Source organism: Thunnus maccoyii, chromosome 12, assembly GCF_910596095.1.
Source record: "Thunnus maccoyii chromosome 12, fThuMac1.1, whole genome shotgun sequence".
NCBI lineage: Eukaryota > Metazoa > Chordata > Actinopteri > Scombriformes > Scombridae > Thunnus > Thunnus maccoyii.
Window position 1 is genome coordinate 8,773,426 of NC_056544.1, and position 26,905 is coordinate 8,800,330.

The 26,905-nt window shown below is 38.5% G+C and overlaps 1 protein-coding gene across 1 annotated transcript; it reads right to left on the bottom strand.

Moving 5' to 3' along the window:
• Positions 1 to 1,319: 1,319 nt before the first annotated feature.
• LOC121909478 (transferrin receptor protein 1-like) lies at positions 1,320 to 19,225 on the bottom strand. Its single transcript, XM_042430029.1, has 18 exons — positions 19,072 to 19,225; positions 11,415 to 11,464; positions 9,645 to 9,882; positions 8,995 to 9,178; positions 8,589 to 8,814; positions 8,317 to 8,439; positions 8,079 to 8,174; positions 7,442 to 7,581; positions 7,112 to 7,263; positions 6,892 to 7,011; positions 6,615 to 6,700; positions 6,440 to 6,503; positions 5,739 to 5,806; positions 5,509 to 5,576; positions 5,305 to 5,398; positions 4,931 to 5,152; positions 4,567 to 4,725; positions 1,320 to 4,182 (listed from the first exon to the last, which is right to left on the bottom strand). The coding sequence occupies exons 2-18, from the start codon at positions 11,445 to 11,447 to the stop codon at positions 3,940 to 3,942; spliced, it is 2,316 nt and encodes a 771-aa protein (XP_042285963.1). The 5' UTR covers positions 11,448 to 11,464; positions 19,072 to 19,225; the 3' UTR covers positions 1,320 to 3,939.
• Between the last annotated feature and the right edge of the window lie 7,680 nt (positions 19,226 to 26,905).

The following is a 26,905-nucleotide window of genomic DNA, read 5'->3' on the forward strand; positions in this document are numbered from 1 at the left end:
ATGTTGCAGAAACATCACTACTGCTGTTCTGTTTGTTGGCCACAGTTGGCTGCAGTACCACACAGCAGTATGCTGAAAACAATCCTGTGTAAAACTATACAAGGGGCTGTGTTGGTGTGGGCGTGTTGATTAAAGGGCCCACTCTTAAAGGAACATGTCACTAATTTTGCAATATCACTGCACTTGATGACTGCAGCGTCAACATAGTGTTACGGCTGTATGTGTTGCCTGTGTTTTTTGTCTCCTTCCTCTCCTGTCTATTGCTCCGCCCAGGTCATCTAGGCTATACAATCAGTCCACAATGAGGTGCACCTGGCCCAGGGAGGAAGGGTTATAAATGTCCAGGTTCCTGTTGCAGTGGGAGGCTTCTTGATTGTGGACTGCTGGTCTTGCCTCTCAACCTGGGATTATATGTCAGTTAGTTTTTCTGTTGTATTTTGACTGCATTTATTTAGTGTCTTGGTTGTTTAGTGTTTCGTTAATAAATCCCATGGTTTGGGTGTTTTAAAAGGTATTTTACTTTGTTAAAAGTTTTATATTGGGTAAATGGTGGATTGTTGTTCGCCCCATCGGGCCGACCAAGGATGGGGCGTAACAATAGTGAATTTGGTTTTTGAAAAGTATTTAGATTTATAATCTATGAGCATGGTTCTGAAGGACAGAGACAGTATGAAGAGTGCAATGAGATCCCCAGCAAATAAACGTATTCATAATTTATTATGAATAAGTCTTTTTTTCTGCTGTTTCACCCACAAGCAATCAAAACATGAGCCCCAAAAGACACAATTACTACACTACTAGTCACCTCATATTTAAATCCAAAACTACACTTCATAAGTGATCATTCATTTCTGAAAGAATACAGATGACAGTTGCAAACTATTATCTCTACTATTTAGATATATTTAGTTTTTGTCTCCATCATCTGGTCAAAGATTGTCATAACTATATTTTCTATCCTGAATTGTGCAGTCACCTCCGTCTCAAGAGGGTCTTCACAGACTGTTCTGCAATCACTGAATAATATTTTAATTAATTATTGACATGAATTATTTACATGTCTATCAGCTTATATAAACCAAAGACTTGTACAGCAGTAAGTATACAAAGTAGAAGACATATTTTTAGAATCATGTGCCAAAATAGAACATGAATTTCAGTGTGTACAGGGCCATTGTTCAGGACATGCTACCAGACTTTTGAAGCTTTATTTATAACCTACAGTCATGCAATTCTGAAGGAAGTTTTAAAAGTGGACACTGCAGATAAAGCAAGTGATAAAGCAGTTTTATCCAAATGATCATTCAAAGACTCAACAGTTGTGAGGTGATTGTTTATTGCAGCAACAAAACTTAAAGCTAAACAAACTTGTATACAGTTTGAAGGGGGAAAGAAATATACATCCATATTTTCAACAATAATTTTGGAACACATTTATCCATGTTGACAGAATTTGAAAGCCCTCCCAAATAAAGACCAATTGTGTCTGCATTCTCATAGAAGAGTTTCTTTTTTAGCTGTTGCTCAGTAATTTGCCAATTTCATAAATGCAACTTCCAGCACATGTCTCATGACAACCCAGCAGATCAGCATAATCACTCAGACTATGAATGATTAACAGATCAGGTTTTTCTACTGAGGGATATCATTAGCAACAGTGAGACCAGATTAGCTAAAAAAAAAAAAAAAGAGAGAGGGGGTTACCTCGTCATCTACTGTCATACATTTGTTCTTTCAGGTTTCACTATTTTCATTATCCTTCTTTCATTCTCATCTAAAATGTGTCGTAGCATGACAGGCTTTTACACCAGTAACTTGATTCTACCAGACAACAGGAAAAAGAAAGAAATACAGAAGTGTCAAAACTAAACAAAAACAAGCCAAATATACATCCTCAAAAGCCTCAATATACTGAATGAAGAAACTCGGCTCTATAATGCAGTGATGAAACAAAAGGCACATTTAAATCTCTTTAAAAACAATGAATGAACACATCAAAATAGAAGATAGAATGTACTTTCACACTGGATCATTAAAAACAAAATCCCACATTGCAGATTGCTGATCTTTTATGGAACACACCACTGTTATCACAGTGGTCCCAAACACATTTCTATCATGTTCTCTTGGAAGTAAAAAAGACCTTCCATAGCAGTTCAATATGCAGCCCAAAGAAAAGATTTGATTTAAAAATGAGAAAAAACTACAGAAATCCAGAACAGAAGACAGACACGCAGATCCTTCAACTTAATAAACAGATGGAAATGTTTTTTTATAAGAGCTAAAGTTGAAAATCACTCTTTCAAGATCTGTGATTCTGTCTGAGAGGAAACCACAGACGTACATTGTGAATCATAGAAGAGATCTCAAGATGATGCGCAAGATGATGCATTGTGTAGCAATGTATTGTATATTTACACATTATGGGAAACACTGTCCCCGATAATAAAAACATCCACCCCTACAGTGAAATATGGAGGGCACTGCCTCCGATACGGATACACACTGGTAGGCAAAAACTACCTTCTTCTTTTTCACATTATGGAAGACACTGCTCCCGATAATGTTGTCAGGATGAGAAGTGTGCATGTACCAAGGGACCGGTACTGACCAACAGCCTGAGTTGTTCAGTGAATATTGTCATAGGTTTGATATGCGAGTTGGCCTTGCCTTAAAGACCAATCCAGTGTCAGTTAAGTAGACAAAAATATGACCTCAGTTGTTGAAGCTCTTGTGTGTTCGGTACCGACCGTCGGTCAACATGTTCACTTCTTTAAGCAGATGCTGCTTTTGTCATTTCGACAGTATAACTGTCATAATTATGGAAGGCACTGCTCCCGATAATTATACATTTCTTATAAAAAGGCAATAAAAAAACTATTTATAGTGAACCCTGCCACTGATAAATAAATAACACAATAAATAGACGTACGATTTCTGTTTCAGTGCCACGTGGTTGAAGACCTTCTCCCTCAGGTTTTGAGAGGCCTACAGAGATTTGCCCTCAATGTAAGGAGGTGGATAATTCAGATGATAGACAAATTCAGATTTATATCTTATACTTTTTATAATTGTTGCATGTAATTAGGACTTTTCGTTAAAGATTAATGCAGCACAAGTATTGAACGATGTCTTGTAACGACAGCTTATTGTTCCAAATCTACTTTTAGGCGTGTTCTGTGAAACACAACTGCCGTGTTATTGCAAATTATTCTTCAGTCCTTACAACAATGTCTGAATCTCTGAAAATGAGTAGCATATTTCAGCACAGTATGAAATTATAGCTACCAACACTAACCAGCTCGGGTTTGAAATTAGGCTACAGCAGCAGTAGAAATACCAGCACTTTTGTACTGTAATCTTCGTGGTGAACGAATGCAGAGTAATTTGTTTCTTGTATTATACTGCCCTTTTGTTTTATTAATCTGAGATGGCAAACACAGCCATTCCTGTGGTTCTGACCTAATACTGTGCTGAATAAGCATCACTTTCACTACATTCAACTCATTCATAGGGTAACACTAGTTTATGTAGTACTACCACATAACATTGGCATTTGAAGGTAAACGTTACTAGCACCAAAGTATTCAAGATGTGGTATTAAAGTACCACAATTATTTAAGATTTTTTCTTTCCAAAGTGGGAAATATGTACTGACCTACTACTGAAACTTCTGTGTGTTAAGGCTGAAGGCTTAAGTAATATCATTAATGTTTGGCTTTTTGGAGAATTTCAGTCAGAAGTGAGATGAGGCAGCTTTTAACTAAAGTGTTGAAATTTATGGAAGAGAGGTGACCTGATGGTGACTTTTATAATTTCCTGAATCAAGTGCAGCCAATTTGAAAAGCTGTGTAACTGCGACTTTTGTTAATGATAACAGCTTGTTGGTTTTCATATTGTGGTAATTGGATCAAACCATTAACAATGGTGTGAGGATTTTTAGATTTCATTATCCAGAGACCAGATGTCCCCTGCTAATGAGTTGGCACAGCCCTGAATGGTCCAGGTCGCCAGGGCAAACTGGTTGCGGAACAGGTCAGCCTCAGCCTCAGGGTTGTCATTCCTGAGGGCTTCAAGGTGGTTGAGCAGCCCCTGGAGTGTGTGCGGGCCAGAGCCAAGCAGGATGTGGCGGAAAGGAGTCTCTCTGGGGGACACATAGTGTGACAGGAAGTTCTTTTCCACCTACAGAAATGAGGGGAGGAGCACAGGATAAACACGGGTTTCGTAAAAGTCATTGGAATACTGTTTTGTATGATGCTTAACATTAATGTTTTTATTTTACTTATTACCTTGAGTCTAAGAAACATAACCTTTGAACTAAAAATGTCCTATTCTCTTGTTGCCTCTCTCCACTGGTACGTCAAGAGGTGCAGGTCATTTTTAATTTTTACAGCCAGAAACACCATTCTGAATGCTTCTGATGAGCCAATATAAGAGGATTTTTTTCAAAATACAAGTTTGTCAGCTCAATAAATAATACAATTTCCTTTTTTAAAAGCAAGAGCGTACAGCCCATAAAACTGATCATTCATTTCATCTAAAGGATGTGTGCTCTACAGGTCTTACCGTCATGATGCGGTCATTGATGATGCGGCACATCTCGATGTCCTCCAAGTCGCTGTTCTGGATGTCTGCTGCCAGGTTGCGAGAGGCTCGGCTGTAGGAGCCAGACGCTGAGATCAACCACTGCACTGTCAGAGTCTTGGGCAGCAGATGGGGCTGCAACTGGAAACACAGAAGATTCACAGGGGTGATTTAGGGTTCACCACAAGATTCATGTGCGTCTTCTGGATACATTTGAGTTACACAGTCAAAGCAGCAATAGACAAAAAGTAGTGATGAAATTAATCATAGGGCATTAAAAAACAGGTAAATCTGGTACTTTACAAAACTTGATTTTGAATCTCCAGGATCACAACTGGACACCTACCCTCTGAACCTCCTTGATTTTCTTGTTGATCTGAGCCACACGAGTACGTATCATCTTGTCATACATTGACAGATCCATCCTCAGCAGATGGTCATGGACCAGCCTCAGTGCCATATGACCTGCAAACCGGGCCGCAATTTCAGCCAACTGAGGAACTTGGCCAGACGTGGCCGAGTTCAACTTCTCCCGGGTATCCAGCAATGTGCCAAAGTACGGGTACTCCTGAGAAGGCAAATCAAGATGTGTTGAGGATTAGAGTTAGGAAAGGATTACTCAGACTTTGATCAAATAACACAATGTACAAGGTTGTCCTGGATTATGAGTTTCTGCTTCAAAAAGATGTATTTTACTGATAGTACAGTGAGCTAACTTACTGAACTCCCAGAGGTGAACCCAAATGAGACAGAGGGAATGCCAGAAAAGGCAAGGAAAGGATACGCAGAATTTTCCAATTTCAGAGGCTCCATCCTGAAAAACAAATACATGCAAAATGCAGATTTAGCTTTGCTCTGTAGTTGTGAATGTGATACTAGTGAGAGAAGCGTGGATGTCATGGAGATGTATAAACACCAACTTACACATTCGACTCCCAGTTGCCTTTTCCATATTGAGAACGCAGAGACACATCACTGCTTGGACTTTTCACCTACAGAGAAGACAGTTGTGTTTGTACATTGTATCCTAACATTCACAAAAATTCACAAAAATTGATGAATGAAATGAATTAATATGTATTCAACTAATAATACTGCAGGCTTTTATTAAATTGACTTCACATTCATTAAAAGTCTACTTTCTGTGGATTTACCTCTGCCAGAGCATTTTCGATCACACTGTACATCAAAGGACTGGCTGCTACTTTAAACCCATTCCGACCTGGAAAAGGAGACTTAAATTCAGTCATTCTGAAAATCACATTTCACGTTATAGACAAAAACTCATAGTAGTCTAAAACAAACCTGATTAATATTACAACTTTCATTTCATTCAGAGATCATTTAGGTAATATGCCAATTTTTATACAGTATATGGAGTTATATTTAATGGATGGAACAGCAGCCCTCCTTTAAGACACTTTGTTAAACTCATGGACAGCACGTCCAGGAAAACAAGAACAGTTGACAGAGGTGATTTTATGGTCCCATATAGATGCTGCAAATTTGTACAATCAGCTTTTTTCTTTCTGAGAGTACCCTACTTATAGAGATGAAGCACTGTGCTGCATATAGCATTTTTTAGCATCAGACTTAAAATATGGTAAAAATCTACTCAGATGTGTGTTCATAAAGGATGTATTTTTATTAACTCTAACTTGTTTTCTATACCCATGTCATTATAGGGTTTGTTGTTGATTGTTAGCTATTGAGCTAATCCCAGCACATTTACATTGATGTTGATGAAATGTTAGTGTTGATTAATGTGCACTGTCCCCTATAAATAAATGGTGATATTGTGCATGTAGGGGGGAGAATGATGAGGGAAGATATTTCTAACAATGACAGTAAATACCTGTTACAACGCGATCCAGGTTGATGTAGGAAAAGGCTTTCATGCTCAGAGAAGACAGATAACCCTGGATATACAAAAGATAAGATTACGAACACCAATCAGCATCTTTACTGTGTTAAAGCTGATGATCAAAAAAAATGCTGAGCCTTAAGTACAAAAATCATGTCATTCTCACCTCCAACCACTCGGTGGCGCCAACACTCCCATATTCTCCAGCACTCCAGCTAGCAAACACAATGCTCCTCCTTGGCTTGAATCCATCTGTCAAGGCAGTAAAGAATGAGCATTAGCAAAAATAGAACAGAAAATGCTTGACAGATCTTGAAAAGGCATATCCAATGACTTTCTTCAGGTCCTCCATGGCAGATATAAGGTAAGATGTGATATGAAGTGTGCATCAACTCCTTAAATATATATAATAAACTAAAGACCAGCAGTCTCCTGTGACTTACCGTTCTTCACCATGTCTGAGATGGAACGAGCCAGCTCAACAAGGACACTGGTTCCGACGGTTGATGTAGCAAAACCTGGACCCCATGCATCCCTCTGGGCACCAATAACCACATATCGATCTAAGATAGAAACACAATGACACAACATGTCATTCACATTCTTTTAAGTACACTGTGTGGCTGATCATAGTACATTTGTTGAATGAACATATCATTGTACCTGCATCCACAAACCCTTTGATGACCCCAAAGACATTATTTATCTTTTTCTCAGCAAGAACGTTGTTGACCTCCACAGTAATGACATCATTCTCATCTCCCAGTTTGGTGACACCTCCCCACTCTTGTGGCACACTCTGACCCCCCAGATTCCTGTGAGATGCAGACAACAAACATTTACTCTATGTAATCTATGACAGGGCCAACTGTAGAAGACAATCACAGAGCGAGGAAAGAGGAATATCTGAAGCTGATAGACAAGGTACTGCATTTATTGTGATCTTTTTTTAGTGAATTGTTTCAGATGGTCTGTAGCGTACACAAGACTTACATCAGAATGCTGTTAGCCATACGTGTGGTGATGGTCTGAGCCAAGATTTTTGGCAGGCCTGAAGACTGGACAGGAGGAAACTGGGTGTGTTTGAAGGAGGGGAAGCCAGGGGTGTAGGGATCCCCTGAACCCATGTGGACCTTTGGGAGACAGAACAGATGGAGAAATCATCATACAGTACATGTAGGTTTTACCTCTTTGACAGTTACATGTTTAATGTTTTTGTTCCAGACGAATCTCAGGATTTTCCCAGCAACATGTAGCCAAACGTTTAGGCTGAACTAAAAAACACACAATTTATACAATGATTTCTACACTCTGTTCTCTTTCTCTACTCCTATTAGAAATCAAATATTCCTGCTGATGATTTGTTTTAAGCCTTAGTCCCATATTGCTACATTACATATAACCACTAATAAAAGAAAATGCTCCATGGCGACACCACTACTGGTCAAAAACTCCACAGAGTACCTTTAATGCGGTCTGATATATTTCATGTCTTCAGTACAATGAACAAACTAAATATGTATGCAAACAGTTGATGGTATGCTCTTAAATATGAACATCCAAAATAAAAATATGTCTCTCCAGTGGAGTTCATCTTCCATCATGAAGCTACAGAACTGTCCACACTCACATGTCCAAAGAGCTGAGTGGTATCTCCGATAGAGTAATCAGCAAGGTCTGCATAGATCAACACAGCAGAAGCATTCATTTTGGCAGCATTGGCTACCTGTAAACACAAAGGAAAATGGTAATGGAAAAATAATGACACAAAAGCATGTACTTTACACTGACTAAGGAAAAAGGGAAAGATAGGGAAAAAAGTTTACAGGGATATTATTTTTACTTAGTTCTTACTGAAAAGCACCCACCTTTTCTGCAAAGCTGATCTTACCAGCTCTGACCAGCATCACCCTGCCATTAAGGTTGATGTTCCTGTCCCGCAGCAACCTGAAGTCACTTTCCTGTCCATAGTATGCATACAGGATGGCACCCTGGACCAAAAGAAAAAGAAAAAGGTTTTTACCCCATTGTTTTTTGTTACTGTTAACAGAATGAATGAATTGCACATTAAATTGATCAAAATCATTTTACGGCATTTTTCTCTTTCCTGATTATTTTCATATTTGGATTACTGACTTACCGTTACTGTTCCATTTGCACTATAGGACAGGAATCCATCTAGCCGCTCCTCTTGCCCGTTCTTGAAAACAAGTTTGTTGAAGCCGGAAGCTGGGGGGTCCTGCACCTTAATAAAGTGCTCATCAGTCCAGGTGTTCATGCCGTACTCTTTAAACCTCTTGTGTACCTTTTTCCCCAGATCTTCATCACCTGGAGAACCAGCCCGGTGGTTGACACTGGAAAATTCACTGGGATAGGAGGAAATAAAACATGAGCGGAAAAGAAAATGGGGGCAAGAAAACAAGGGAAAATGATTCACTTTTTAAAATGCAGTGCCAATGAAGAAGTTAGGAAGAACAGTTATTGTGGGAGAGGCTAACGTTGTCTCACAGCAGATTCCACAGGCAGTGTGTGGAGTTTACATTTACCTGAAGGCAGTTTCGAAGTTGGATGCACTCAATTTTTGAGCGAGGAGCTTTTTGACAACATCCCAGTCCATGAGGGGGGCGGCACCTGTCTCGTGGGCGGCAGCCTCTGCAAAAGGGAGCACGGAGGCTGCACAGCTGGGAGCCACTTCCTTCTTCCGATGAACGAGGTAGCCAATCAAGTATCCTGAATGTAGCAGTAGTTTCAAATGAACAATGACAAGGAGGAACAGGGCGAAGAGCCAAGGACAGACTAAAAGCATCAAATTATAGCCTAAACCACACAGTCAGCATTTTGAAATTCTATACCACCAACTGACAATGACAGTACTGTAAATTATGTTTACCTTACACCACCCAAGAAACTCTTTCCACTCACACCCAGTAAAATACATTTTATTGAATCAACTACTAAATGCCAAAGCCTGAAAGCTACAGATAGATGTTTGTATTAGTCTCTCTGTGTTGCTCAAGAGAGACATAAAAAGCAGATACGGTGGCAATGCCCTACACGAGCCTTAAAGTTTAGTTTTGAGTCAAAGGTTGGATAAAAAAAAAATGTAGTGGCCCTAAGACTGATCCCTAAGGGACTCCACAAGTTATGTTAGTTGCAAACTTAAAAGCAGCTGCTCCAGTCAACTATCCCCTCTTACCGATGATGAAGATGAGGAGGGTGGTGGCTGCCATGAAGCAGAGGTTCTTGGGTGTGCGTCCAAGTTTTTGAGCCACGTAGGGTTTGCGGTTGGTGTTGTGACTGAGGTGGGCCCCCACGCCATTTTCCCCAGCCTCCTCATCCATGTCTGATGACAGCTTCATCTCCACCTGGCTGTTATCCCCTTCCATGTTCTGGGTCAAGTTGAAACGTGTGTAGGAGTGTGGCTCCCCATTAAACTATAATGACAGAGCAATGCAGGGATGAGGAGAAAATTTGGTCTCATTTAACTAGGAACACATGCAAAGCAGATAATATTATGCATTGTTAGTGGAACCTATGATTTCAGGGCATGAGCTAGAATCTATTACCAAGAGTGGTTTGTACAGTTTTTGGTACCCTTTTCAAAAAAGCCATAATTTACACCAGGTTTATGAGTTGTAACTAACTGCTTTATTTATGTGAATACATCCTTAATTAATGCTTATTTGTAATAAGTCATTAATAGCTTTGAGGATACTATATGTTGTTCATCATCTACCTCCAGCATTAGTTCCTTTTATTTTAGCTAGCTCTGAAATGCATCAGATAGACCCCTTTCAATGGACCATTCAGTCATGTACCATCTGAAAAAAAAAAGCCTTAGAATGACCAGACGACTTCCCAAAGAATAGAAGTCTGCTTACATCTTATTAACTGTTAGTTAGGCTTCCTTTATTGCATAAAAAATATACAGCATTTGTGGGAAACTGCAGGCACTCCTCTTACCAGGAGGAACTTCTCCCCATTTCCATTACAGTTCACATATTAACTAAAATAAAAAATCATTTTATAATTGTGATAAAATTATACAAATGTATTATGCTGGTTAATAGAAAATAAAATATAAATGAAAAAAGTTAAATAATATTTATTTTGCAGTTTGTGTTAAAAATCTTCCCCACCTACTTACAGAAAAACAGGAGGTAGTTCTCCATTAGTGGAACCGACTGTGTGGTACTCAGTTTCAGTTTCCTACCTTCTGTTATTTCCCTCAGATATCAAAGATTGATTTTGTTTTTACAGCTGTTTGACATTCTATAGTGATGCATGTCACTTATTTCATGGATATGTTGAATATCCATCTTGGCACATGATTGTTGTGTTGTTTTTCTTGGCATTTACATTGACTGATGTGTACTTTGCTATCAGCTCATGGTTAATTGTTAGTTCAATGGATCTATAATAAGTTACAAAGAAAATGTGAATAGTGCAAAAGTGTGCTCAATTTTGATAAAATGCTTCACTGATAAAACAGCTGTAGGTTTCCATATTTCTTATTTAAGGCTTATTACTTATCTATAAAGAATTAATGATTTATTAAATTTATTTATTCTGATACAGTTAATGTATTTAAGTGATTGAAAGCAGTGAATTATAAACCCTTTATAAAAACATGCCTTTGTAGAAAGTGGTGCAGATTTTTTCTAACTTGTAATTCTTGCAGTGTTCTACTACGTACTTCAATGTAAGTACTTTTAAAATAATAAGTCATCAACTGCACTGAAATTACTTCCAAGTCCCAAATAATTACTCAGCATGGTGTCGAGAATAAGCAGTAAGTATTTGTTCCCAAGATGAAAAGAAAAACATTCAATTATGCTATGTGGCACTTCAATAATAGTCATTCCAGAGGGTGTAACAATAACACCCCATTATGGAGAGGATAATTCCTTAAAGACAGGTTTGTTCTTTTAGGATTAAAAATTATAATACTGATAACAATACTCACAATTTTCGATATTGTTGACCTTGCCTGGTCCATTGCTGCTTCACAGGAATCTAAAAAAGCGAAGCGAACAAGAAAAGTTAGACTTTTAGTATGATTATCAGAACAGTCACCTTTCAAGTCTACAAGGGATGAATGTTTTATACCTCAAGAAACACAGGTGGAATATTACTTTAAGATTTTATTTCCCTACAGTGTGTTACTGTTTCACTTCTGGGAATAATGGGGTGTCGAAAGAATGCGCCCCACCTCTTGTCTAAACAACCATGGGGTTTCCTTTGCTGCTAACTAGAAAGGCACCACTGTTTCAGGGCACAAAAGACCAGTGTCCAGCACAGGTCAACACAGGCTCCATGCCTCCATGCGAACTCCACTGCCAGAATAATACAATAACAGAATAACTTGCTTCCCACTCGCTTCAATGATCGAGGGAGAAGCCAAACAAAGCAAGGTTTCAAATTTAACAGAAGAACATGACCTGAAATGCAAGTCTTCTGTATATTTTCTTAAATATTGCAATCCATAACCAATGTAATAAGAGCCATGCATGTGATCATCCTCCAGAGGGAGGTTCATTGTGTAAGGTGCTTCACGTGGAAAGTGGAACCATTTTCCTTTCACATGTTTTGCTTTTTATGCACAGTTCTTACACATAATCAACATTTGCATATCAAAAGAATGACTATATTTATTATAAATGTACAATAAAAAAGGTATGAGAGAAGAAATTCCATTGTGTAGAATTTCTGACCACTCAGTGAATTTTTATTGATTCACAGACATTTAACACTTGGACACTGCAAGGTCACTTCATGGTCTTCCGCTGCTGTTTTTGAACACTGGCTAAGGTTACTACAGTGACCTTGTGAATCCAACTGACTACACTGTCTCATGAGGTATTAGCTTAATTCATGATACAAGTTAACTATCCAAATACAATGTAATGTTGGTAATGTCAGTATAAAACACAATTTAGTAGTAGACATTGTAAATGACTTCAGTGGTCAAGTCTAAACAAGATTGACTCTCTTATCTCTCTTATCACACACTCAAACATACCCTTTTGTGATGATAAGGTATGGAGGTATAACATATACACGTAGTAACACATGTAAAGAGAAGAATTAGACTGTTTTAATTGGTGATTAAGAAACATGCGTGAAATGAAAGCTTGCTATATTCAGCTTTAAAACCTGAATCCCCTATTCACTGGAAGCGTACTTGTTAACTGATATGACTGCAAAACCAGCACTGCAGCCATTCTACTGCAATGACATCTTTACCCTTTTGGGAAATCACCCAACGAACAACAGTGGCATCATTTCCTTGTTCACGGTAAAAGTACAATGGTGGGAAGGGTTGGTTTTAATGTTCAAATATGGTTTGTACAAAAGGGATGTTAACCATATGTTAGTACAAAGTTACAACAATCCTGGTGTAATAATAAACACTGGATTAGAGGTGGGACAGAAAAATCAATATTGCAACATATCGCAATATTTCCACTCGCAATACATTATGATACACTGGCGTCAAGTATTGATACATTTTAAACAAAGGACAAGTGCTTAAAATTGATTAAGCTACTTTGGCTTACCACTATCCTCCACTTCCTTATGGAGGCGCTGAACAGACTGGTCAGATGGATGGCAATTGTACATGACAATGAAGAAGAAATGCAAGCAAAATAACCAGCCATGAGCTGCTGCTGTCAGACTCTCCGTGTCCACGCTGGAAACACAGAAAGTCCTGTGGCTTTGACAGTCACTAGAAGTATGTTTATGGCCCTTTGTAAGTGTTTCTGTGGTATCTGTGTTGTAGCTTAGCTAGTGGCTCTACAAGAGGCTCTCCAGTGTGTGTGTGTGTGTGTCTGTGGGGGAGTATCAGTACGTAGCTGTAGCCGTAGCTGTAAAGCTCTGAATATAACACAGTTAGTGTGTTGCATTTACTGCCACAGAAAACTAATAAATCTTTGGGTTACTAGCACAATGTTGCCTCCCTGTTGTCTCTTATCAGACTTGCTAACGCTATCAGCAGCTTTTTATGAGGGGCACAGACTGAGGCTGAAGATATTAGTGCTGTAATACTACAATACTAATACTATACTTGGTGGCATTTCTTTTCTGACAAATTAATGTACTGTTAATAAACATTGTACACTGACCATTTCCTGTTCTTTGAATTTTTTTTTCCTTTCTTTAGTTACAGATATCATGATATATCGTACATTATTTCTTTGTGATATATTGTGTATCGCAGAATCGCCTTTGTTGTGATGTATCGTTATTGCGGGAAGAATATCATGATAGTATTGTATCATGAGTTCATCTGTGATTCCCACCCTTACTCTGGTTAATAATCTAAATGTAGAGAGCAAAAATGAGTTTGGAAAGAGAAAGTATAATAGCTGATAGGGAATCATTATAGACAAACAAACATTATTAGGCTTTGTAACGAGTTTAGAGAATTGTGCCTTGTTGTTTGGTTTCCATCTCTTGGTGAATACGTAGCTTAGAAATTCTGATTTTAAGGAGTCATTCGGGATGGAGTTAAAAAATGTAATAAATGGTTTGTTGTGCTAAAATAATTATCAGATTTAAATTGACCAATTAATTTACCAAGACACCACCTAATCACTAACACAATCTATAATATTAAGCACTTTTTATATCTTTGGGTGGATTATAGAGGGCTCTCTTCTCATCTATTCGCCCAAATGAATGGAAACCAAATTACCATTCAAATCAAAGCATATGCAAATATGTTTCATGACTGACCTTATGAAACTCCTCTAACTAAGGTGTGTCAATGAATAGCTACCAATGTTTAACAGAGTTCCACTTTAAAACCAACCAACCGGCCATAAGCAAACCAACTCTTAAACTTTAATCCCAGTTCTAGTGAGCAGAGCAGACAGGTTGATTTGACTGAGAGAGAGTTTGTGACTTCCCCTAACCTGCCTGACTTTCAAAGAACAAAACAGACCAAAAGCTCTCAAAAAACCTGGGTCTTATCAATCCTTGGAGTTGGCTTATCTAACAACTCTCAACAATCAACTTATGTGGGAACTATATGGCCTCAGGGGTTAAAACATTACCACACTGACTGATCTTTCGACAGAATAAAACACTGCTTTGTTGACAATAGGCTCAAGTTAAACCACATTCTCCAAATTTGGCCTAATTTGGCTCACAACTTTATTCGTGTATTGTGTCCTAACTGTCCAAACAGAGTAAACAAAGTCATGAAACAGAAGTAAAGCAAAGACTGAAAATAAGATAAGACAAAGACACTGAGGTTTCCTCCAGTTCTTACATGGGCTATACAGCCAACAGCAGAAAAACTTAATGACCCCTTTGGGCCAATTTACAAGCTCCACTGGAAGGACATCCCAAACTGGACATTGCGTGAGGAGAGCTTGTGTGGGCAAACAGTGTGAGCCAAGGGGACACAAATACACAGGCAGGCTTGCCTGCCCCAATTTACAGTGCCAAAGCATGGCCTTGCTTAACTCCAACTGCATGTTTTCAAGATAGCATAGATAAAGAGCCTACCCTTGAACTACAACAGTGTTTCAATAAAGCAAATGAGGTTGCACACATGTTGGAACCCTGCCATACAATAACACAGCTCAGAAAACACTTTGGCTATTCCAGGCATTATGAAGTACTGCTAGCTAAGTTTAGAACATGGCATGGCCTCAGATCACCCCATGACTCGACTATAACCTTGAGAGGTTGTAGGAACCCCACTAAATACAGTCCTACATTGGCTCGAAAAGGTCAAACTAAAACAAATGAGTAAACTCACATTTTTCTTATTCATAGCCTGCTTTGCAACACATGGTTGACGGATATGGACTTTAAAAAGTGGTATCAGACGAGACTTAGCTGCTTTGTAAAGCTAATTGCTCACTAAGGTGGGCAGAACTATGTCTATAATCTTACATACCAAACATACCAGGCCTTAGTGAAGCTAATACTTTAATCAGATTAGCTAATCTTTCAGTTGAGAGACCTATGGAAATTAGCAATTAACGGAACACACATCGAAAATGCATATGTACACACACAATATGCATAAACACTACAGTTTGATCCCAATTGGACATGCTTTATGTCCTTGAGGGCGGCCATGTTCTTGGATACATGTGTGCAGAAGAGATATGACCAAACTTGGTTCACACCCTTCTGAGAACGACACTGGCAGGCATGACCTGTAAGAAAGTCATGCTAAATGAGGGCAGCAGGACAGCATGGTCCCCTGAGCTTTAACAAGAGAGCATATTTGGCAATCAAAGCCAGTTGCTAATAAGCATGATTTAAGTTCCTCAAGGACTGCACAGGCCAACACACAGACTAAAGATCACTGTCAGTGTGAGCGGTGAAGTCCTGTGTGGTTTCCCTGGTCAAACATTTTGCAAATGTAGCTTCCCTGTAGTGCTCTCAGTAACTGAACCAATCCCTTTGATACGAGGTTAGGTAACCTTTATTTCATAATTTTTTTGGCAAAGAAATCTTTTGTTCCAGCATTACAACACCACTGTTGTAAACTCAGTTGAGAGTCATTGAGATACAGTAACTAAATCACTCTAATTTACTACATTGACTGGTTTGAACCAACAGGGCAAGTGTGAACATGTACGAGACAGTCAAGAGTTAGTCATTAACAACTCACAACATTTTACTACATAATCATTATTCATCAGTGTTGTCTTAACAACAACATCTACCATGACCATAACTATAACTATCATTATGGTGGCCTATGTGTCTAAAGGGCTCTGCCATCAGCAGATGGTCAGGCTGTAAATATACCTATACTTAACATAATATTTTTGTACTGTCATGTATATACATCGCAACAGTCAAACTGCTCAGCAATCTTGTAGTGAAGCAATGCCTCAATTCATGCAAGAACAATCTGTTGTCACATTTTGTAAAACGGCATGTGATTTCATCTAATGTGTGTGTGATCAACATCACTTCTTCATTCCAAGAAGAGCCATAATCAACTCCTTCCTGGTAAAACTAGTCTTCTTTCTTCTTGTTACAGTAAGGGCTTCTATGAAATTCTGCTCATGTGGAGCCATGTGTCCAAATACCTGTTTGACTAGTGTCTGAACTTTTAACTGGAAATTTGCACGAAAATCAGGAAGTAAAAACCATCAGAGACAATGGCACCGTTTCACAAAGGACAAGTCTTTTTGAGCATTATATGCACCTATCAAAAGGGATGAGATTAAGTCAAATCATTTGAGAAATCGTAGATACAGAACAAACCAAGCTCCACTTTAAGTGAGACTCATTATCTGTGTTGATACAGATCTACAATAAAAACAACATATGGCAGCTTTCACACGGTTCTCTAGAACTGCATTACTGAACAAAACCCACAAGTCATTATCAACACAGTTGCATGCACCCTATGATATATATCATAGGCAGCATAACATCCTACAGCTGAAAGACTGAGCCTCAATTATAACTCACATCATAAGCTCCAGTGTGCTGCATTGCACCGAACATATGACACTTCATGTATAACCAATTAGCCTGCTTACTTTAAATAAATGTACACACTCAAATGCACCCTTCTAAAAATGACAATTATGACTTAACTCAGTTAGATATAGATGTCTATAAGCAAGCAGCAAATATTTTCAAAATCTTGATTTATTTGAAAATTTATTTGTTAACCACCAACCAAAATCCCCAGTAAAAACTTTTTTTTTTTTTTAATAAACACTGAATCAGAATTTGGTCTGATCTTACAGGGCTCTTGCTACAGAACTCTTTCCAACTAACTTTGCAAAAAAAAAAAAAAAAAAAAAAAAAGACGTGTGGGAGTCAAAAAGAGATGGTGAGAAAAAGAGAAGAACGTCAGGGGGGTAACAGGAGAAGAGAGGAGGAGAGGTCAGGGGTGCGTAGGAGTCATTGTGCAGTGGCAAATCATGTGAGAGTCACACTGGAGAAAAGCTCCAAGTAGCTCATGGGAAAGTGAGCCAGAAGTAGAACAGTGAGGCAGGCAAATCCCATTTATTAGGCTGGTACGAGTATTCTGGAAGAAAAAAAAAAAAAAGAAAGAAAAAAAAAAAAAAACAGCAGCACATTCTAAATTATAGACATGAGTAGCAACACTGGATGCATTTGTATTCTATGCAGAAAAGACAATGACCTCTAGTCTTTAGCTTTAAGCAAGTTTTTCTTACTAAAATCCAGGTTCTGGTGGTCAGCAATGGGTCCAACCTGTACATTAGGGCTGAGAAAAATGATTTTAATTTTAATTATCGATTAATCTGTCAACTATTTTCTCAATTATGATAAGTCATTAGGTCTATAAAATGTCTGATAATGTCAGTACATGTTTCCCAAAGCCCAAGGTGACTTCCTGAAGTATCTTTTGTCCCAACCAAGTTAGCTAGCTTTCATAGATGACTTAATACACCAGAAAATATTCACATTTGAAGCTTTAATCAGAGAATTTGGATATTAGAGTAGAGTAGAGTACTTTGTGATTAATTTTCAACTAATCGTTGCAGCTCTACTGTACATCCAAGACCCCCCCCCCCCATCACCACCAGGTGGCACCACAGTGTGCATGTGTGCCAAATACACACCAATCTTTGTGGTAGGGGCTGATCAAAATTGAGTCAGAAACGAAAGATTCAAATGACTAATGACGCTACAGATTCTACTAAACCCAGAAGGAGGACTCTTAATATGATTAAAGCTGTTTGACATGCAGCCTAAAATGCATGAGAGCCAATAATCAATTGATCTTTTCAGAGAAGAGCATGTCTAAAGCACAACAGTTGTCAAATTCACCTGCTGCTAGTCTGAACAATGTGTTAGGTATGTTAGTCATGACTAACATCACACTATGCTGCCTTCGGGTGAACTCATCCATAACCAAATCTAGTTCCTGTCATACACATTTGACGGGGAAAAAGCTGCTTAGCTTCACTTAATTTAAAAAAGTGGACAAGCAGATTGGCATATTTGAAGGGAAAAAAAAGTCTAGACTGGAGGTTACAGCCATGGATGTTGTAGTAGAGATAGCTTATCTATGCCGCTGCCTGTCAAGGTCAGTAAACAGGGACATTGTAATGTCTACCTAGTGACACCATTGCCCAGTGCAGGACGAGTCATACATAGAAACTGGACGTGTTTAACACCGGCGCAGTGCAGCACACCAAGCCGAGGTTGTTGAACGTGACTACTGGCTTCCTTCGTTATGGCGCCTTTGTTTCAATGGCAACGTGACAGCCAAACGCTGAGAGGACCGCTTCAAATACTGAATGATAGGGAGGAAATGTGTAACAACCAGGTTACAGCTACGACAGAGGAGGTGGCGTGACCGCCTCCGCTGCCGCATGCTTCAGTTGAACAAGCTTGACACGACAGCATTAGCGTTGCATTGACGAGGGTAGCATGCATTAAAATGTTAGTAAAGGGATAAGATATAGAATATCGGAAATATGTTACATAAATCGCAATTTCTCTACACTTTCCAGATAAAAACGATAACATAGAGTCGCCCATATGGCAGTCTTTGAAACAGTGGTTAACGTTAGTACTTTAGTATAATTAGCTTTAACAGTTCTAAAGCTCAGTTTGAACTATTGCAACGAACTGTCTGTCACGGATAAAACTCTCACCTTCGCTTCAAAACTGCTAAAACCGACTGACTTCTTCAGTGGCACCCCCTTGACACGAGGTTTCTCCTCCAGGCTGCTTCCTTGCTATCGCTCTTGCTCAGCCGGTGTCCTTGACCATGCTTCTCGTAGTTTTATCTCCATCGGATTGGCCAGCGTGGCTGTTTACGTCACTTCCTTAGGTGTGTTCTGGCGCCCAATAAATTATGTCAGATCCTGTCCGTACTGGTCCATTTGTGAAGGTGAGCCACATGTGCTTCTTGAAACTGACAGAATCTACATGCATATGAAGAAGCGCTTCCCCCCTCACTACATATGTTTACGCTACTCTTGTGCAGTGAAAACTATTATAAGGTCGTTATAGACTGGAGAAGATAACATATAGTAACAGCAGAGATCTAATTAAGACTGTACTGCTCTACATAAGACAAAACAACGCTGAGGTTAAAATAAGGTCAGTGTTAATGGTGGAAAGCACCTATGCACATGTTCTCAAATACTGTTCTTTTGCATGGGTATTTCCATTTTATGCTGTCAATACCTCTGCTGCACAACATTTCAGGGGGAACTACTATACTTTTAAATCCACTACAATTATTATTTAACAGCTGTTAGTTACTGGTTATTTCACAGATTAAGAATATGTATTGAAAATGTGAGTTCATGAATATGATGCATTGCTTTACATAAAACTACCCAACAGTGTATAAAGTACTTGTGTACTTTTACCCAAGTAAAAATTTGAACGCATGATTTTTACTTTAAATGGAGTATTTTTTATAGTGAACTATTGAGTTTTACTTTCACTATTTCACCACTGATCTTACTGACTGAGTACCACAGACACTTAACACACCCTATATAATAGTCTATAAGTCCTATATATATATATATCTACAGCTATACCATGAGAGATATTATGGAGTAAATCGAAGGTCAAATATAATGAAATGTTCACAATAAATGTTGCATGTCATGAGACAAACTTTTGTCTATACAATAAGTAATTAGTAAGTAAGTAATAAGTATTTTAATTCTGGAAGAAGCCAGGGGTTTATTTCAGCCATGGGTTACCATGAATAACCAACCCCCCCCCCCCCCCCCCCCCCCCCCCCCCCCCCCCAGTGGGTCATAGACAAATTGGCAACACCACACAAACCCTGACTTTCTGTCTGCTGCTCACCTTGAAATAAGAACAAACATAATTCCCAGGTGCCAAGAACTGTTAACTTTTCAAACCCCAGAATCCACAAAAAATGTCTTTATGCTGCAGCTGTGAAAATATCAGCTTAAGGAGAGAAGGGGAAAGGAAGTGCAGACCTATTTGTTTTGGTCATGACTGTGCTGACTAAGTCAGAGGCACAGATTTTTTCCAGTTTAGTTGTCTGGGACAAATTCGGCTTTTTCTTGTTGTCTGAGTCACATCAGTCATGTTTTAGAAAGAGCTAATATCCAGCGGTAATATGGTACATTATTGTACTATCTACAACCTGCTGTTACTGACGCCAACACTGGTCAATTATTTAGTGGTAAGGCTGAAAAACACACAAATCCTATGCCAGCAACTTAAAATGGGGGCAATATTGATAATTTGGTTATTATATCACCCAGTGTTGTGTTCATACAGACAGTGTTGACAGATCAGCCACTCCTGTGATTGGGTATTTGAGGTGGGCAGGGGCAAAGCAGTCGCCAGTGGTGGTAAATTATTAGTAAATCTTTGTAAACATGTTGTTCTTTTTCTTTTTTGATTGCAGGTTTTGCAATCGTATTTATTTGCCGTCACTTTTAATAATTGATTATTGAACAAAAACAGTTGTGTTACTGTCCCTATAATTGCTCTTTTGGATGTCCTCAGTAATTACATGTTTATGCCTGGTGCCAGGCTGCTAACATGTATTTTGTTCAAACCAGTCATTGGGTGGTCTGAGCCTAGTTTTTAATAATTTTCCCACAGCATTATTTCCCACATTTTGTGTCACTTTCCATCATTGCTTTGAAATTTAAAGTTCACTCATGTAATATGTCCACTGGTTGTTAAACATCCAGGTTCATACCCAAGATTAGATTTAGAAAAAGCTGCTGTATATCTCCATCTAAACAAAACAGTGGACATGAAGGGAATTTATATCTGTCCTCTCTTGGAAACAGACAGTCCCACAGTTTAGAGACTGATTTAGAGTTCTGAAAGTTCAACAGCATTTTTTACATCAAGTTGTTGTTGTAGTTTCATGCAATCTAAGGCCAAGAATGTAAAGTCACTATAGAGACGGTTGTCAGAGTGGATTTAATTGTCTCTTTTTTTTCTGTGTAATTATTACCTGACACTCCAATGTGGCCTGGATTAGTGTTAGACCGTACAAACAGTATGTAATAGTGCCCTTGCTTGCCTGTGTTGTTTGGTTGAATTGTTAACACTGTGGGATACGTTGGAGGTGAACAGCACAGCAAGCTAACAGTTCTCACAGTATCTGTAGCTGCCATTCATGGCGCTGTAACAATACTCCAACTGTGCAAAAGCAGTGGAGGACACATTTTCTAAGAAAAATATATTATGCAAGGTGGAGGTGGTTCTAGACTTCACTGGAAATATCTGGGTTTTATAAAAAAATTACTAAGAAACACGTGCACACATTGCACACACAGACTCATAGACTTCAAGATTAAACCACTTTGCTGAAATGATTAAGAAACACCTCATGCAACACTTAAGTTCCCTTGGTATACTCAACAACAGCTTGTTTTGTGAATACACAGATTTGACATCACTGAACGGTTGCATTTTGAAGCTGAAATACAAGAAAAAATTATTTGTTTTTAAATGTTAACAGAAACCAAGTAAAGTGAAGTAAGCTTATCTCACTCTGTTGTAGGATTATATTTAAATATATGTTAAATTTGAGGAACTCACAACAGATGCCAGACTTCCTTTTATGCTGTATGATATCTGCAGATAAACTTGACTCGGTTCACCACTGTTCAAGGACTGAAGGACTTTTGAACTGATTGCCATGAAATCTGCAACAGATATTCAAGGTCACTAGACAAAGAATTCTAATGACTCTCTTAACTCTGAGGCCTTACATTTTCATTTGGCACCATCATCAGGTTAAAACTTCAATTCTTTTATTTTCAGATATTTTGGTTTATGATCAAATACCTGCAAAAGTAATGACATTCTCATCCACTTCCACTGTTTAGTGCAAATTAGCAAATATCCGCATGCTAACAGGCTCAACTAACTAACTGCTAAATGTCAGAATGTTAGTCACTATGAGCATGTTAGCATGCTGGTGTAAACATTTAGTTCAAAACACGCCTGTGCCTAAACACAGTCTCACAGATCTGCTAGAGTATGTGGGCCCAAAAGTGACACTGGAAATAAATAAATGAATATGATAAATTAAAAAAAAAAAAAGATTAATGGACAGTATATGAATAAAGACTTTTATACTTTTCAGTAATGGGGTAATAAATAAATACAGAAAAATATTTATTTCCGATGACACTTTTGGGCCCCCATACTTGAATGGCTGTAGACTCTTGGTCTTTCTTAAGCATATCAAGACATAGTAAGGAACATACCAAAAAATATGGGAACGATGAACCATGAGATGAACTTCGCTGAAATGCTCCGTATAACTGTACCGCTAATGAAGCCCACACTGATCTCAGAAAAACCTTTCGATTTTTGAAGGAGGTCAAGGCTGTATGAGAAAGAAATGTCTTCTGTTTCCCGTGATTCTTTAAAATCCCACTAAAAACTGTTTTCTCTCCTCATAGGCTTTGTAGGATGTAAAGTAGTGGAGATCCATTTATCTTGAGAAAAGCAAACAAAGGTGGTCTCACAGCAATCCCAGCTGGATTCATAATCTTTTCTGGATGAAGTTTTATGTCCAGGGATCTGACTAAACAAGCCTGTACAATATACTTAATGATAACGTATTCACCCAAGATGCCTATAAGGCAGGAAAGAGATTTGTTTTGTTCTTTCTCTTCCTCTCACTAAGGTTTGATTCATTTTTGCAAATATTAATTTATATTTTCATATCTCCAGGTGCTCGGTTGATTCTGAAACTGCTAATGATCTTCAGGTTGTATTTATCACAGAGGAAGTGTAAATAGATGCACCACAGAACACCTGTGTTCTTGTTATGCAAAACCAAAAAATAGAGGGGATGGTTGGTATATATATGTTCCTTTCTCTTCTCTCTACCTTATGTTATTTCAAGCATGAATCAGTTGTAGGGTTTCACACTTTAAGCTTAAAACCTCATTGTGACAGTAATCTGATAAAAGCCCAAGCAGAGCAGATGCCTGACCTACTTCAATCCATAGAGACTCAAAGTTTAGGTGCACTCACTTGCCTCATTGAATGAGATTTGGTGTGTTCGGCCATGGGAGGTTTTCTTCCTCAGGAAACTATGATTATGCAGCTGCTGACACAGACAGTCCTGCACAACCACAAGCACACCTGCAAGGAGGGAACCAGACCAACTAAAACCAAGATTTCTTCCGAGACCCATGGAAAATCTACTGTTTACCTAAGTATAACCATGTGCAGACATGCACAGACAAAACCCTCTCTGGCAAGCATGTTTAGTGTCATGGAATTTTGTTCCACCTTAGGTTGAATTACTGATTGCCTAAAAATAGCTGGGCAATCATACACAAAGAGCGGCAGGCAAACTGAGCTTGGTTCACAGTCTTAAGGCTACATGTGTTCATAAAATGCTAAAAGATATTAGGCTGAAAGGAAAAGATAATTTTGAATGTGTAATTTCTTGTCATTTTGAGGTGGTTTTGTCAATATTGACACCAGTGTACTGAATCTGAGTCCATCCAGCAGCTCCTGTATGATTTATAGAAACAAACCTCATACATGCTCTTGAGTAGAAACACACTCTCTTGCTCTTTGATCCCGCCTTTTTCACTTGAGTAGTATCTTTTTCTGTCACCTTTAACCAGCCCAACAGTAATGCATCACTTTCCCAGAAAAGATATCCTTATCACTGTCCCACCCATGAGTGCTGCAGGAGGAAACCCACAGACAGTACAATCTGTGGTTTGTGGACCTAATACAGTCAGCTTTCAACAGTGTCAACTACACACTTGTAAGAGACAATATGATGTGACAGATAGACTACATGATGCTGCAACATGTAGACTATCTCACTGGAGTTTACCTGAGACTTCATGTCTTGGCACAGTTGTCTTACAACTGCACTGTTGTATATATATTGAACTCCATTTACTTGACTTTTTATTTTGTTTGTATTTATTACTCCTATTTCTTATCTGTTTCCTTGTTTCCTGCACTGCTGCAATAAATTTTCCCTCAGGGGATCAATTAAGTCATTACATCTTGTCTCTTGTCTTATCTTGTAGGATGTTTCAAGTAAAATAGATGAGGAAGTAGCAACAGCTAATCATGAAAACAATTCTAAATTCAGTATAATTCACCAAATTCGAAAAAAACATCACACTTCCAACTTTTCTCATGATTCTTCCTTGTCTTTGTCCTCATTTGCTAGATAGCTTCAAGTTAGTTGATATGGAAACACTCACCAACATTGTGCCACACATAAAACCTTCATCCCATCATCTGGATATCATTCCAGCTAAATTGTTCAGAGAAGTGATGGAGGAAATAGTCCCTAGTCTGCTCCAAATTTTAAACAGCTGTCCCAGATTATTTTGAAATAGCCTCTATTCAGCCACTGCTAAAAGGACCTGGCCATGATCCATCAGTTTAAAAAGAAAAAAATTAGACCAATCTCAAAATTGCCCCACATTTCTGAAATTCTTGAGAACCTGGTTTTAGAACAACTTCTGGAAGCGCTTAATAACTAAAGCATTTTTGAGAAATTTCAATCTGGATTTTGCAAGCTACATAGCACCAAAACAGCTGTTCTAAGGGTTACAAATGACTTATTATTGACTGCAGACTCTGGACACTACTCTGTATCGGTGCTGCTTGACCTTAGCGCAGCATTCAACACCAACGATCACGCTACGCTAATTAATTGACTTAAGGATTGGGTGGGAACAGCCCTGAAGTGGTTCTCCTCCTATCGGTCAAATAGAACATTTTATGTCTCGCTTGATTCATTCATCTCTTCAACTGCACAGACAACATGTGGCATACCTCAGGGATCAATTCTGTTTTCTATATATGCTACCATTAGGTCATGACATTTTCACTGTTATGCAGATGATACACTGTTATATCTCTCCACTAAAGCCTCTGAATGCAACAAGCAGACCATACAATGGAGCTGTTTAAACTCAGACAGAATAGAGATGCTTATCGTTGGCCCTGAGCACTTCCGTAATCAAGTCCAGCCACTGCTCGGTCCCCTTATCCCAAATATTAAGATGACTGCTAAGAACCTGGGTGTCATATTTGACAGTGAGCTAAGCTTTGAACTATATTTCCTCATGCCTGGACTATTCTAACACCTTGTTTACCTGCCTCAGTGCCTGAGCTGCAGCTCAACTTCAGACTGTGCTGAACTTTGGAGCCAGACTTCTGATTAAGACCAAATGCTCTTCTCACATCACCCTGGTTTTAGCCACTTTGCACTGGTTACCAGTTTCTTTTAGAATCCATTTTAAAATCGTACTCATGACTTACAAGGCTTTACATGGCCAGGTGCCAGAGTACGTCAGTGAACTCTTACTGTCCAAAAAGGCCTCTTAGATCTGCTGGGTTAGGCCTGTTAGCTGTTCCAGAGTCCAGGTTAAGTTAGTATTCAATCTGCTGACACTGTTTCTGCCTTTAAATCCTGTCTTAAGACACACTTTTACAGACTTGTCTTTTTGCCTGACAATTAGTCTCATTCGTTGACATAATACAGCACTGTTGTGCTGATTTTAAGTTTATTGTAATAGTTTCACTTGTTTTAGCTTTTGCATGATTTATTCGGACATTTCTTTTATATGGTCTTTTAATTGTATGCTTGTATTTTGCTGTTCTTCTGTTTTTCTTTTTCTTTATTTGTGATTGTTTTTTATGCTGTCTATGGAAAGCGCTTTGTGCTCCTAGCTTGAAAAGTGCTATAGCCTACAAATAAAACTATTATTATTATTATTATTATAAACAACAACAGCAACAATAATAATGATAATAACAATAACAATAACAATAATAATAATAATAATAATAATTCTGAGTAGGACCATACAAAAGCACCTCTCAGTATGTTTATTTCCTTCTCAGCACAGTAGCAGGCATAAATGTAGATTATGGGGAAGTAAAGGTAAAAAGAGGATGTAAATGGATCATACATGTCCATTAGGATCCCCAAAACCCAACTGAAACTGTACTCTTTTGTGCAGTGTACTGAAATGTTGAAGTAAAAGATAGCCATCCAAGACGCGGTGCTCAAACTATAACGGCTGATGCAATGCTCATCCTTGATGAGGGCAGCTGGGGTCCTGGAGACGAATGATATGTTATCTGTCTCAAAACATGAGCCAAGCTTATGCACAGGGTATGGCTCCAAAAGACTTTTAACATCTTTGGTTATGTAATCACCCACGCTGGTTTGGGGCACCTCTAGATGTTAGTGCCTTTTGTGCTCGGCTTTAGTTATGTAGTTTCTGGTGTTGTGTGTGCCTGCACTTATATGGTTTAAATTGTTTTTTCTCCTATTATGTGCATCCCATTTCATTTATCAACTAAGTAACTCAGGTCTTTCTTGGTGCCAATTAGGACAAGTAGATTGGTTTACTCCATTAATTAAGATTCTGTTTCTAACCAGTAAGACAATATATTTTTCCACATTAAAAGAACCATTTTATTCTTCTTCCATACAATAAAAATAGAACACAG

What these genes read in the sequence shown, in the direction of transcription:
- LOC121909478 (XM_042430029.1), bottom strand. Translation starts at nt 11,447, where the DNA reads ATGGACCAGGCAAGGTCAACAATATCGAAAATT. An exon ending in ATGGCTAACAGCATTCTGAT is followed by an intron (nt 7,264 to 7,441) that starts GTAAGTCTTGTG and finishes TGCATCTCACAG; the next exon opens with GAATCTGGGGGGTCAGAGTG. An exon ending in GCGCCACCGAGTGGTTGGAG is followed by an intron (nt 6,504 to 6,614) that starts GTGAGAATGACA and finishes TTGTATATCCAG; the next exon opens with GGTTATCTGTCTTCTCTGAG.